The sequence below is a fragment of the Salvelinus fontinalis genome, chromosome 31 (assembly GCF_029448725.1).
Source record: "Salvelinus fontinalis isolate EN_2023a chromosome 31, ASM2944872v1, whole genome shotgun sequence".
Taxonomy (NCBI): domain Eukaryota; kingdom Metazoa; phylum Chordata; class Actinopteri; order Salmoniformes; family Salmonidae; genus Salvelinus; species Salvelinus fontinalis.
The window spans coordinates 49,179,386-49,194,448 of record NC_074695.1 but is presented as its reverse complement, the minus strand read 5'-3'; the positions used below and the strand labels follow the sequence as shown (position 1 = coordinate 49,194,448).

The following is a 15,063-nucleotide window of genomic DNA, read 5'->3' as shown; positions in this document are numbered from 1 at the left end:
CAAACTCCAAGCAGGCTGTCATGTGCCTTTTACTGAGGAGTGGCTTCCGTCTGGCCACTCTACCATAAAGGCCTAATTGGTTGTGTGCTGCTGAGACGGTTGTCCTTCTGGAAGGTTCTCCCATCTCCACAGAGGAACTCTGGATCTCTGTCAGAGTGACCATCGTGTTCTTCGTCACCTCTCTGACCAAGGCCCTTCTCCCCCGACTGCTCAGTTTGGCCAACCAGCCAGCTCGAAGAAGAATCTTGGTGGTTCCAAACTTCTTCCATTTAAGAATGATAGAGGCCGGTGTGTTCTTGGGTACCTTCATTTCTGCAGAAATGTAATGGTACTCTTCCCTAGATCTGTGCCTCGACAGAATCCTGTCTCGAAGCTCTACGGATAATTTCCTTCAACCTCATGGCTTGGTTTTTGCTCTGACATGCACTGTCAACTGTGGGACCTTATATTGACAAGTGTGCGCCTCTCCAAATAATGTCCAATCAATTGAATTTACCACAGGTGAACTCCAATCAAGTAGTAGAAACATCTCAAGGATGCTCAATGGAAACAGGATGCACCTGTGCTCAATTTCGAGTCTCATAGCAAAGGGTCTGAATACTTATGTAAATAAGGTGTCTTTTGTTTTTAATACATTTGCTAACATTCCTCAAAACCTGTTTTCGCTTTGTCATTATGGGCTATTGTGTGTAGATTGCTGAGGAAATTGTTTTATTTAATTATTTTCAGATTAAGGCTGTAAAGTAACAAAATGTGGAAAAAGTCAAGGGTCTGAAAACTTTCCGAAGGCACTGTATAACATATGTAAGGTCGCTTTGTCAAGTACTGAATTTCAAGCGCATATTCAACTACAAAGACCAGGGAGCTTTTCAAAAGCATCAAAGAAGGGCAGTGATTGTTAGATGGGTAACAATAACAAATCAGACACTGAATATCTCTTTAAGCATACTCAAGTTAATAACTATGCTGTGGGTGATGTTTTAAACCACCAAAGATACAGTCGCCCTTCTGAACTGAGCTGCAGGACAGGAAGGTCACCATGAGTCCGTTTTAAAACAGCTACAGAGTTCAATTGCGGTTATGGTAGAGGGGGAAAAAAATGGGGATATCGCAACATTGTAGTGACTCCACAATAATTACCTGAATGTTAGAGTGAAAAGAAGAATTCAAATATACAGAGCAAAAATACTCCAAAACAGATACCAAGGCACTAAAGTAATACTGCAAAAAAAACACAGCAAAGGAACACACTTTTTGGCCTAAATTCGAAACCTTATGTTTGGTGCAAATCCAACACAACAAATCACTGAGTACCTGCCTCCTTTTAAAAGCATGGAGGTGGCTGCATCATGGTATGGGTATGCTTAAAATCGCCAAAGACAGTGGAGGTTTTCAGGATAAAAAGAAACGGGATGGAGCGAAGCACAGGAAAAATCCTAGAGGAAAACCTGCTTCAGTCTACTTTACAACATACCTTTCAACTGGACAAAAACAGGGCAAATATACATTGGAGTTGCTAACCGATGTAGATTTGTGGCTGTGAGGGTTCTTGGGTAAGTCTCTTAGAGATTTACACACCCATTCTAAAATCTAAATCAAATCTAAATCAGCCACAAATCTACAGTTGACTTAGAATCTGCTCGAAAATCTATGACAATACTTGAAAATTGCTGTATAGCCACCATTCCCAACACCTTCACAGAGCTTGAAGATTTTATAACAAGGATAATGGGTGTGTAAAGCTCTAAGAGACTTACCCAAGAAGCTTCACAGCTGTAATCACTTCCAAAGGTGTTTCAAACATGTATACACTCAGGGGAGTGTTTTCTTATCTAAATAAAATATAATCCAATTTTATAGGTCACATACGTTACAGGTGCAACGAAAAGCTTGTGTTTCTAGCTCCAACCGTGCAGAAATACCAGAAATACCGTGCAGAAATAAAAACAACAACAAAAAAACACAATACACACACAAATAAAGAAATTAAGAAGTAGCAGAACGAGCAATGTCAGAGACCTGGAAAATATATATGACACTACCAGTCAAAAGTTAGGACACATCTACTCATTCAAGGGTTTTTCTTTATTTTTACAATTTTCTACATTGTACAATAATAGTGAAGACATCAAAACTATGAAATAACACATATTGAATGATGTAGTAACCAAAACAAATCAAAATATATTTTAGATTCTTCAAAGTAGCCACCCTTTGCCTTGATGACAGCTTTGGACATTCTTGGCATTCTCTCAACCAGCTGTGTGTGGTAGTCACCTGAAATGCATTTAAATAAACAGGTGTGCCTTGTTAAAAGTTAATTTGTGGAATTTCTTTCCACCTTAATGAGTTTGATCCAATCAGTTGTGTTGTGACAAGGTAGGGGTGGTATAAAGAAGATAGCCCTACTTGGTAAAAGACAAAGTCCATATTATGGCAAGAACAGCTCAAATAAACAAAGAGAAATGACGGTGCATCATTACTTTAAGACATGAAGGTCAGTCAATCCGTAAAATATCAAGAACTTTAAAGTTTATTCAAGTACAGTTGCAAAAACCATCCAGCGCTATGATGAAACTGGCTCTCATGAGGAAAGGAAGACCCAGTTACCTCTGCTGCAGAGAATAAGTTCATTAGAGTTACCAGCCTCAGAAATTGCAGCCCAAATAAATGCTTCAGAGTTCAAGCAACAGACACATCTCAACATTAACTGTTCAGAGGAGACTGCGTGAATCAGGCCTTCACGCTCGCATTTCTGCAAAGAAACCACTACTAAAAGGACACCAATAAGAAGAATAGACTTGCTTGGGCCAAGAAAAATGAGCAATGGACATTAGACCGGTGGAAATCTGTCCTTTGGACAATGACCCAACACACATCCAGGCTGTGTAAGGGCTATTTGACCCAGGAGAAGAGTGGAGTGCTGCATCAGATGACCTGGCCTCTACAATCACCCGACCTCAACCCAAATGAGATGGTTTGCAATGAGTTGGACCGCAGAGTGAAGGAAAAGCAGCCAACAAGTGCAAAGCGTATGTGGGAACTCCTAAAAGACTGTTGGAAAAGCATTCCAGATGAAGATGGTTGAGAGAATACAAAGTGTGCAAAGCTGTCATCAAGGCAAAGGATGGCTACTATGAAGAATTTAAAATGTATTTTGATTTGTTTAACACTTTTTTGGATACTACATGATTCCATGTGTTATTTCATAGTTTTGATGTCTTCAGTATTATTTTACAATGTAGAAAATAGTCCAAATAAAGAAAAACCCTTGAAAGAGTACAGTGCCTTGCAAAAAGTATTCATCCCCCTTGGCGTTTTTCCTAATTTGTTGCAATACAACCTGTGATTTAAATAGATTTTTATTTGGATTTCATGTATTGGACATAACCAATTTGGACTATTTTGCGTAAGTGAAATTAGAAAAATTACATGTTTCAAAAAAGTCTGAAAAATGTTTAATAAACAGAAAAGTGGTGCGTGCATATGTGTTTACCCCCTTTGCTATGAAGCCCCTAAATAAGATCTGGTGCAACCAATTACCTTCATAAATCACAGAATTAGTTAAATAAAGTCCACCTGTGTGCAATCTAAGTGACACTGATCTGTCACATGATCTCAGTATATTTATACACCTCTTCTGAACGGCCCCAGAGTCTGCAACACCACCAAGCAAGATGCACAATGAAGACCAATGAGCTCTCCAAACAGGTCAGGGACAAAGTTGTGGAGAAGTACAGATCATGATTGGGTTATTAAAAAATATCAGAAACTTTGATATACCACAGAGCACCATTAAATCCATTATTAAAAAAATTGAAAGAATATGGCACCCCAACAAACCTGCCAAGGGAGGGCCGCCTACCAAAACTCAGACCAGGCAAGGAAGGCATTAAATCAAAGAGGCAAGAAAAGAGTCCAAAGATAACCCTGAAGGAGCTGCAAATGTCAACAGTGGAGATTGGAGTATCTGTCCATAAGACCACTTTAAGCAGTATAATCCACAGAGCTGGGCTTTACGGAAGTGGCCAGAACAAAACCATTGCTTAAAGAAAAAAAATAAGCAAACACATTTGGTGTTTGCCAAAAGTAAATGTGGGAGACTCCCCAAACATATGGAAGAAGGTACTCTGGTCAGATGAGTCTAAAACTCAGCTTTTTGGCCATCAAGGAAAATGCTGTCTGGTGCTAACCCAACACCTCTCATCAACCCGAGAACACCATCCCCACAGTGAAGCATGGTGGTGGCAGCATCATGCGGTGAGGATGTTTTTCCATCGGCAGGGAATGGGAAACTGGTCAGAAATGAAGGCACGATGGATGGCTCTAAATACAGGGAAATTCTTGAGGGAAACTTGATTCAGTCTTCCAAAGATTTGAGACTGGGACGGAGGTTCACCTTCCAGCAGGACAATGACCCTAAGCAAACTGCTAAAGCAACACTTGAGTGGTTTAAGGGGAAACATTTAAATGTCTTGGAATGGCTTAGTCAAAGCCCAGACCTCAATCCAATTGAAAATCTGTGATATGGCTTAAAGATTGCTGTACACCAGCGGAACCCATCCAACTTGAAGGAGCAAATGCACATTTGTGGCCTGCTGGAGGTCATTTTGCAGGGCTCTGGCAGTGCTCCTCCTTGCACAAAGGCGGAGGTAGCAGTCCTGCTGCTGGGTTGTTGACCTCCTACGGCCTCCTCCACGTCTCCTGATGTACTGGCCTGTCTCCTGGTAGCGCCTCCATGCTCTGGACACTACGCTGACAGACACAGCAAACCTTCTTGCCACAGCTCGCATTGATGTGCCATCCTGGATGAGCTGCACTACCTGAGCCACTTGTGTGGGTTGTAGACTCCGTCTCATGCTACCACTAGAGTGAAAACACCGCCAGCATTCAAAAGTGACCAAAACATCAGCCAGGAAGCATAGGAACTGAGAAGTGGTCTGTGGTCACCACCTGCAGAACCACTCCTTTATTGGGGGTGTCTTGCTAATTGCCTATAATTTCCACCTTTTGTCTATTCCATTTGCACAACAACATGTGAAATTTATTGTCAATCAGTGTTGCTTCCTAAGTGGACAGTTTGATTTCACAGAAGTGTGATTGACTTGGAGTTACATTGTGTTGTTTAAGTGTTCCCTTTATTTTTTTGAGCAGTGTATATACATACATAAATAACACACTATATTGTATATAAATATACAGTGCTTTCAGTAAGTATTCACACCCCTTGACATTTTCCACATTTTGTTGTGGTACAACCCAGTCACTGCAAAGATAAAGGTGTCCTTCCTAACTCAGTTGTCTGAGACGAAGAAGGAAACCGCTCAGAGATTTCTCCATGAGGCCAATCGTGACTAAAACAGTTAGAGTTTAACGGCTGTGATAGGAGAAAACTAAGGATGGATCAACAACATTGCAGTTAGTATTGTGGACTAACATAAATGACAGTGAAAAGAAGGACGCCTGTATAGAATTCAAATATTCCAAAACAAGCATCCTGTTTGCAATAAGGCACTAAAGTAAAACTGCAAAAAATGTGGCAAAGAAATTCACCTTATGTTCTGAATACAAAGAATTATGTTTGAGGCAAATCCAATATAACACATCCCTGAGTACCCCTCATATTTTCAAGCATGGTGGTGGCCGCATCATTTTATGGGTATGCTTGTGATCGTCAAGGACTAGGGAGTTTTTTTTAGGATAAAAATAAATGTAAGAGAGCTAAGCACAGGCAAAATCCTATTGGAAAACCTGGTTCAGTCTCATTTCGAATAGACACTGGAAGACAAATTCATCGTTTAGCAGGACAATAACCTAAAACACAAGGCCAAATATACACTGGAGTTGCTTACTAAGAAGACATTGAATATCCTGGAGTGGCTTAGTTACGGTTTTGACTGAAATCGGCTTGAAAATCTATGGCAAGACTTAAATGGATGTCTAGCAATGATCAACAACCAACCTGGCAGAGCTGGATGAATCTTTAACAAGAAATATGCAAATATTGTACAATCCAGGTGTGCAAAGCTCTTAGAGGCATACCCAGAAAGACTCACAGCTGTTATCGCTGCCAAAGGTGATTCTAACATGTATTGATTCAAGGGTGTGAATACTAATTGAAATTAGATATTTCTGTATTTCATTTTCAATTCAATAAACGTGCTCAAATAAAAATAAAAACATTTTTTCACTCTGTCATTATGGGATATTGTGTGTAAATGGGTGAGGAAAAACAACAATTTAATATTTTTTTTATTAAGGCTATAACAAAATGTTGAATATAAGTCAAGGGGTATGAATACTTCAGCCACACAGTAAGTCAAAAGTTTGGACACACCTACTCATCCAAGGGTTTTTCTTTATTTTTACTATTTTCTATATTGTAGAATAATAGTAAAGACATCAAAACTATGAAATAACACATATGGAATCATGTAGTGACCAAAAAAATTTGTTAAATCAAAATATATTTTAGATTCTTTAAAGTAGCCACCTGCTGCCCTGATGACAGCTTTGCACACTCTTGGCATTCTCTCAACCAGCTTCACCTCAAATGCTTTTCCAACAGTCTTGAAGGAGTTCCAACATATACTGAGCACTTGTTGGCTGCTTTTCCTTCACTCCGCGGTACAACTCATCCCAAACCATCTCAATTGGGTTGAGGTCGTGTGATTGTGGAGGCCAGATAATCTGATGAAGCACTCCATCACCTCTCCTTCTTGGTCAAATAGTTCTTACACAGCCTGGAGGTGTGTTGGGTCATTGTACAATGGACAGATGTCCACTGCTCGTATTTCTTGGCCCAAACAAGTCTTTTCTTATTGGTGTCCTTTCGTAGTGGTTTCTTTCCAGAAATTCAACCATGAAGGCCTGATACACGCAGTCTGAACAGTTGATGTTGAGATGTGTCTGTTACTTGAACTCTGTGAAGCATTTATTTGGGCTGCAATCTGAGGTGCAGTTAACTCTAATGAACGTATCCTCTGCAGCAGAGGTAACTCTGGGTCTTCCTTTCCTGTGGCGGTCCTCAAGAGAGCCAGTTTAAGATGATAGCGGGATGAACAGGCCGTGGCTCAGGTCCTTGATGATGTTCTTGGACTTCCTGTGACACTGGGTGCTGTAGGCCAGGCAGTGTGCCCCCAGTGATGCGTTAGACTGATGTCAGACCACCCTCTGGAGAGCCCTGCGGTTGCAGACGGTGCAGCCCGACAGGATGCTCTCTATGATGCATCTGTAGAAGTTTGTGAGGGTCTTAGGGGCCAGGCCAAATTTCCCCAGCCTCCTGAGGTTGAAAAGGCGCTGGTGCACCTTTCATCACCATTCTGTCTGTGTGAAGGGACCAATTCAGGTTGTCAGTGATATCCACGTAGATGTACTTGAAGCTTTTGACTCTCTCCACTGCAGCCCCATCAATGTGGATTGGGGCGTATTTTCTGCCCTCTCCTGTAGTCCACGATCAGCTCCTTCATTATGTTGACGTTGAGAAAGTGGTAATTCTCCTGGCACCACTCCACTAGGGCTCTCACCTCTTCCTTGTAGGCTGTCTGGTCATTGTTGGTAATCATGCCTACCACGGTTGTGTTGTCAGCAACCTTGAAGATTGAGTTGGAGACATGGGTGGGCCATGCAGTCATGGGTGAACAGGAAGTACAGGAGGGGGCTGAGCATGCACCCCTATGGCACCCCCGTGTTGAGCATCAGCATGGCAGAGTGGTTGTTGCCTACCTTCATCACTTGGGGTCGTCCCATCAGGAAGTCCAGGACCCAGTTGCACACAGAGGGGTTAAGTCCCAGGGCCCTGAGCTCACTGATGAGCTTGGGAGGGCACTATGGTGTTGAAGGCTGAGCTGTTCTGCCCCTGAACAAGGCAGTTAACCCACTGTTCCTAGGCCGTCATTGTAAATAATAATTTGTTCTTAACTGACTTGCCTAGTTAAATAAAAGGTAAAATAAAAAATATATAATGACAGAAGTGAGTGCTACGGGACAATAGTAATTTAGTTGAGTTGCCTTCAATTTCTTGGGTACAGGAACAATGGTTGACATCTTGAAGCGACTGGGGACAACAGATGGTGATATGGAGATATTGAATATTTCTTTAAACTACAGCCAGCTGGTCTGCATTTGCTCTGAGAAGACATCTGGGCCGGCGAGGTTTAACACCCTTAAATCACTTACTCACGTCGGCCATGGAGAATGAGAGCACACAGTCCTCGAAGCAGGCGAAGGTGTTTAGCTCGTCCGGGAGCGAGGTGTCGGTGTCTGCAACGTGACTGGCTTTCCCTTTATAATCCGTGATTGTCTCGAGTCCCTGCCACATACACTGAGTGTACAAACCATTAAAGATACCTGCTCTTTCCATAAGACTGACCAGGTGAATCCTGGTGACAGCTATGATCCCTTATTGATGTCACTTGTTAAATACACTCCAATCAGTGTAGATGAAGGGGAGGAGACGGGTTAAAGAAGGATTTTTAAGCCTTGTGACAATTGAGACATTGATTGTGTTTGTGTGCCATTCAGAGGGTGAATGGGCAAGACAAAATATTTAAGTGCCTTTGAATGGGGTATGGTAGTAGGTTGCCAGGCACACTGGTTTGTGTCAAGAACTGCAACACTGCTGGGTTTTTCACGCTCAACAGTTTCCCATGTGTGTCAAGAATGGTCTACCACCCAAAAATCATGGAAATCCAGCCAACTTGACACAACTGTGAGAAGCATTGGAGTCAACATGGGCCAGCATCCCTGTGAAATGCTTTCGACACCTTGTAGAGTCCATGCACAGCCGAATTGAGGCTGTTCTGAGGGCAAAAGGAGGGTGGATGACTCAATATTAGGAAGGTATTCAGCGCAAGTCCCGTTTTGCCTCTGATTGCCTCACGGAGTCCGTAGCTGGTCTGTTTGTACACGTCAATGTTCCCAAACACATTGCCATGGTTAAATGTGGTCATTTGGGCTTTCATTTTTGCATGAATGCTGCCATCGATCCAAGTTATCCAAGTTTTTTGGTTCGGATAAGTATCTAATCGTTACAAGGGGAACAACATACTCTATGCCCTTCCCGAGTCAGTGTATACGTCGATACTATTCTCAGAGGCGACCCGGGAATATTTCCCAGTCCGCGTGATCAAAACAATCTTGAAGCTTAGATTCCGATTGGTCAGATTAACGTTGAACAATCCTTACCACGGGAGGTGTATTCTGCCTATAGGTGGGGAGGAGCATAACGGAGGCGGTATCTGATTTGACAAAGGGAGAGCGAGGGAGGGCCTTGTAATCAAGGTATATTAGTCATTAAAAAAAATACAAATCCAAGGGGGGGGTGAATACTTATGATACCCACTGTATAGATTATCTAGGAATCGCTTTGTATAAACAAATCTGCTAAATGACCGTGTCAATACATTACATCGACATTATGTTCTGTAGCAGGATACAGACGGTATTACAAATGCACACACAAACATGATATGGGCCCTGGCCCATGCGCTACATCAACTCACTCGTTGCCCCAGTCCAGGCGCACGGTTATGTGGCGTTTGATCTCTCTGGTCTGGTCCTGGGCCAGGTGACCCTGGATGAGCTGCCGACGCAGGTCAATGAGCTCATTCATCACATGACGCAGCTTGTGGAACAGGTCCACCTTGTGCTTCTGTGGGGATCACACACACAACAATATGATCAAAACATACATGTAACATTACACATTGGCTCTTGGACATTCCCACAATACAGTATGTCTATATTGGTCTGGACTCTGATGTTTCTATGTTAGCATCTCTATTCTTATGAGAGTTCCCTGGTCTGCTATGGAAGTAACAGCAACTCCAGCTCCAGGCACCCTCATGATTCAATCCATGGTTTTAAATAGTCTTCCATTATGGAGACACACAACTAGGCAACTAGCTGCTGTTAGATTGCAAGTGTTCCTCATGACAGTAGTAGAAGGTCAGGGTTATGAGACTGTAATGAGTGTTAATGAAACACGCTAACATGGCTGTGTCATGAAATAACTTAGGCAGGAATTATACAGCCATAAAAGAAAATGGCCATTCAGTGAAACCCGTTTCTCTGTTCCAAACAACCAACAAGGGTCTTTCTTTTCTACTGGAGGCGACATAGTTACCACATGAGATCCACTGATAGAGCTAAAGTACCATCACAATTAATTATACAAATAAAAATATATGTCCTACTCAGTCCTTACAGGGTTTCATCAGCAAAATTAGTTTTTCTCCATGATTAAGGACAGCACTTTTAATTGAAGCATTTTATATTCCTCCCATTTGCCTGACAAGCCCACACTACCTCCCAGGTTTGTTTATATAAGTGCAAAGTTTAACCGCATCGACAACGTTCATGTACATTTAATGAGGGTAAACATTCCATGTTCTCAACCTGCTGGTGGCTGTAGGAAAACAACGATTTTAGTCAGAGCCGATTAGGCCTCTCGGTCGGCTGTTCTGTGAGGACTAATTATGTACATTACAACAGATACACACTAATTCAAAGGCCATCGCTCCCCGAGGTACCACGATGCATTCTAATTGCAACATGCCTTGAGCGCAAAACATGAAAGGAAAACAAATAAAATGTGTAAACATCTAGCCCAGGGGTGTCAAACATATGGCGTGGGGGCCAGATCTGACCTGCAAGGGGGTCTAATCCGGCCCGCGAGTTATAAATAATATTCCAAGAATATATATACTTGCAAATGACTCAAATCAAAACCATGTAGAAATGATAATGGACCTACATTATTACAGTTTCTTCACTGTGTCCAGCTCACTAATAATCACCGAAATGAAAGCTAGAAAGTCAAGGAGCATAGAAATTCCAAGAACGATGGATATACGACAATTTGATATATATATATATGAGGAAATATAACCAATTTTCAGTGCACGAATGCGGCCCCCGGGGCAAAATGAGTTTGACACCCCTGATTTAGCCAATGATACATCCTGTTTTATGGATGGTAACCGTGGTGACTGGCTACACTGGCTACCACACAGGGGGGCAGAGTGAGTGCCCGAAATGAGTAGTGTTAAATCAGTGGTTTCGAATTTGTTGTGCTTGACAGGAAGTTACATCACCACAGTCTTGCCCTAGGCTCCTTGGCTGCTCTGAGCATAAGCAGTCCTCAGTGACAGGTTATGTAAAAAGTTGCTGCCAGCCAAGCTCGACAAAATCTCCCTCCCTCTGCTCAGGTCAAACCTCAGCTACGTATATCCTCCTGCCCCCTCCACACTTAGCAAGATTCGGGTATATTTAGGTCTCTATAAACATGTATACAGTGGGAGGCTGATGATGATGTCTATACAGTATGTTCAACCCCAATGGTTTTTGCTATCCCCAGTCTTTTGCAAATAGACATGGCTTTCTCAGCTATTGAATGAGGTGAACACTGCATACTGCAGGTAAAAATGTATTTCTCATCTAATCTTTTGAGCTAAGTATGTCAAGCAGGGGTGGGTGCAGCTCCTTTCCTCTTTCCCTTTCTGATCAACCACTCTTCTAACCCTGTACGTTGCATTTAAATGGAGTCAGTGTTTTCACAAAGCTAGACAGAGGTTTCCCAGTGAGAGGTGAGGCGATTACTGACCACGTAGAGTTGCTTCCACAGCACGCCCCATTCCTGCAGGGTGGAGGTGGTCTCAGTGATAATAGGGTCTTCCAGAGGCACCACCGTCTCACACAGCCTAGGGTGAGACACACACACACACAGTTATATAAACAGAGTCAGACACTCGAAAACCTAAAGATTAGACAGAGATAGACATATCTGCCTACAGCACAAATAGAGAGAAAAACCCCCCCACAAATGAGCGAACCAACACACACACACTTAGATCACTGCCCTGTGCTGGCACTGTAATGACATAACTCTTTCATGATGAAAAACTACATTTCACTCAATTGTGAAATTAGGATTATAAAGGATCACTAGAGCAAAACCACAACAGACAATTTATATTTCAGAGTGCCAACCACGAGACTAAATGGAAGACAAGAGAAAGACCTTAAGCAGGAGAAAAGGAGAAGATAGCCAGCTTATGTTGTGAAATGTGGTTCTCTGCACTCTGGCTTTGGATTCCATAATGGTCTACTATGTATTGCCTACATTAAAATACCCCAATTGTGTCAAGCATTCATTTGTTCTATAGAAAACGTGTCTAGTTAAAAACACAAGACAGTCCATCCATTACATAACAAGTCAGAATGATACTCTATAGCTCTGATGCACTGGGAGAACCTGTAGGTGTTTTCATATCAATAACCAGGCTAAACTGCAATGCACATTTCCCAAGTTCAACCCTTTGAGCGGGGAAGTGTAATAATGACAATTTCCAAGTCTGCACCTATAATTGTTTTAGAAGCAAACGAGAGCTCTCTGAATGTGTGTTATAAGTGCACTGGAGGGTGGTGATATAACACTATGAACTATCCTCCCGGTCCACACTGTCACTGATCCCTGCCTGCAGATCTAATCTCCACCAACACTGGCTGGTATAGGAGCTTGCCTGCCTCCCTCTTTGCACTGCCCTCTCTCTGCTTCCGTTGCCATGAACAGCTTTTGTGCCTTAAACAGCAGCACAACCCGGATGACCACTGGTGTCGTGTGTGTCCGTGGGAGAGCAGTGTGTGTGTGTGGGAGCATGCTTCACTGGCAGAGCAGAATTATGCCGTTGAATTACAGATCCTCACAGATCAGTGATGAGGGAAATGAGGCAACAGAAATGGGTGGGACATGCACACACCACCCCATTGTTGATTAATAAATCTTACCCAATGGCAGCTCTACAATATGTCGTGGAAAAGATAGAGCTTCCTTTGGCTTCCATTAACCAGTGATTCTCCACCTTATATCTGAAATGATTGGCACCCTTGATAAAGCTGAGCAAAAAAGACTGTATGAAATAAATACAAATACTGAGCTGTTGTATGCAACAACAAAAAAAGGGAAATTATATTATACAATTTCTCAGAGAAAAATTTTGCAGAAAGATAAGGGGTCAATACTATTGGCACCCATGTTTTCAATACTCCAACACCCTCCCCTTGCGAGGATAACACTGCGCCTTTTTCAAAAAATATTTCTGAGATTGGAGAACACATTGGGAGGGATCTTAGACCATTCCTCCACACAGAATCTTTCCAGATCCTTACAACCCTTCGTCTGTACTTATGGACTTCCCCCTTCAAACCACAGGTTTTCAACGGGGTTTAAGTCCAGAGACTGAGTTAGCCATTGCGAAACGTTGATTTTTGTGGTCAATTAACAATTGTTTTGTGAATTTTGATGTGGGCTTGGGGTTATTGTCATGCTGTAAGATATATTTGCGAGCAGAGCACCAGTTCCAATCCAAGTGCCAATAACATTTAGTAAGCGGCATCGTGAACTTCACCAAGTACCAGAACATTTTTGCCAAAAACCTGGTTGCCTCTGCTAGGAGGCTGAAACTTGGCCGCAAGTGGATCTTCCAGCGAGACGATAATAATAACCCAAGCACACATCAAAGTCCAGAAATAAATTGTTAAAAATCAACATTTCACAATGGCCATCTCAGTCTCCGGACTTAAAGCCCATTGAAAACCTGTTATTTGAATTTAAGAGGGCAGTCCATCAGCTCAGAAGAAGGATAACTAGGATGTGGAAAGATTCTGTATGGAGGAATAGTCGAAGATCCCTCCCACTGTGTTCTCCAATCTCATAAAACATTTTTAGAAAAAGGCTCAGAGTCGTTATCCTCGCAAGGGGAGGGTGCTGGAGTATTGAACAGAGGGGTGCCAATAACTTTGACCCTTATCTTTTTTAGTTTCATGATTTTTAGTAGTAAAATAGCATGATTTCCCCATTGTTTTTGCATACAATATCGCTCAGTATTTGTATTGTTCACTTGATAGAGTCATTTTTGCTCCTCATTATCACGGGTGGCAATCATTTCAAACCTGAATGTATCTCTGACAAACATGGCTCATATGATTTAACAGAAAGAGACTCACCCTCTGTTGGTGACTGTGGATTTCTTCAGGTGGACATAGGTGGTTGGGAATATACCCTGATGGATGGAAAGGGCAGAAGTAAAATAAAATAAAATGTAGCAAGGTGCTGCAACTGAAGACCATAGTCCTGTGCTCTACATGCATGTAAACAGTATGTCCCACATGTTGCATGTGTGTGTCCCTGTGTTGTACATGATATGAGCAGTGGTTAGACGAGCAGAGTTCTTGACAGAGAAAAACTACTGTAGCAACAAGCTACTCTTAGATTGTGGCTATTTTAACACTGCTCCAACTCTCTGACACACACACACACACAAACTGAATATGCAGCAGCTCAGCCCCAATTGTCTCTTAGCTGGGAAGGGCATGAGAGACAGAACAGTGCCAACTGCCACCCTTGCAGTTCCTCTCTCTGGCTCTAATCTGCCAGATGTGATGAATTGGGCACAGTGAGCACAGTTAATTGTGGCGGCTCAGGGAGAGTATGAGGGCAAGTGAGGGAGCGTGGGAGGAAGAGTACATAAAAATGGAGGCGTATTGGTGGGGGACTGTAACTAGCTGATGAGAGTTGTGAGAGCAGAATGGGCATTCACATCCCATAAGACCTCTAGCTATGTGCCAGGATTGTGAGGAGTTTTAGTGTGTCTTTCTGGAACAGTATGTTATCTGACAACTCTAAATCTGACTGACCTTTTAGTTCAGCTCGACTCAAAAGAATGATGAGACAGCAGAGGTATTGTCTATCACTGTCATGACATTGAAGAGGAGTAAACCACATACAGATCTGGGACCAGGGCCAGGCTAAGGTATCACAGGTTCTTCACTGGTTTCACAGCTTATTAAGATACTGACTGACTGAGGCCTCCAGAGTGACACAGTGGTTTAAGGCACTGCTTCGCAGTGCTGGAGGCGTCACTACAGACCCGGGTTTGATCCCGGGCTGTATCACAACCGGCCGCGATCGGGAGTCCCATAGGGTGGCGCACAATTGGCCCAGCGTCGTCGTCAGGGGGGGGGGGGGGGCTCATTGTGCTCTAGCGACTCCTTGTGGCGGGC

General features: G+C 42.7%; 1 protein-coding gene across 5 annotated transcripts in view; it reads right to left on the bottom strand.

Moving 5' to 3' along the window:
• LOC129830456 (dedicator of cytokinesis protein 3-like) overlaps positions 1-15,063 on the bottom strand; it is an 82,275-nt gene that overhangs the window by 56,841 nt on the left and 10,371 nt on the right. For all 5 annotated transcript variants that reach the window (XM_055893033.1, XM_055893032.1, XM_055893034.1 and 2 more), the window contains exons 4-6: positions 14,008-14,063; positions 11,606-11,702; positions 9,504-9,652 (exon numbers count right to left, since the gene is read on the bottom strand). In XM_055893033.1, the coding sequence (XP_055749008.1) occupies positions 9,504-9,652; positions 11,606-11,702; positions 14,008-14,063 (302 nt within the window). The remainder of the gene's footprint in view (positions 1-9,503; positions 9,653-11,605; positions 11,703-14,007; positions 14,064-15,063) is intronic.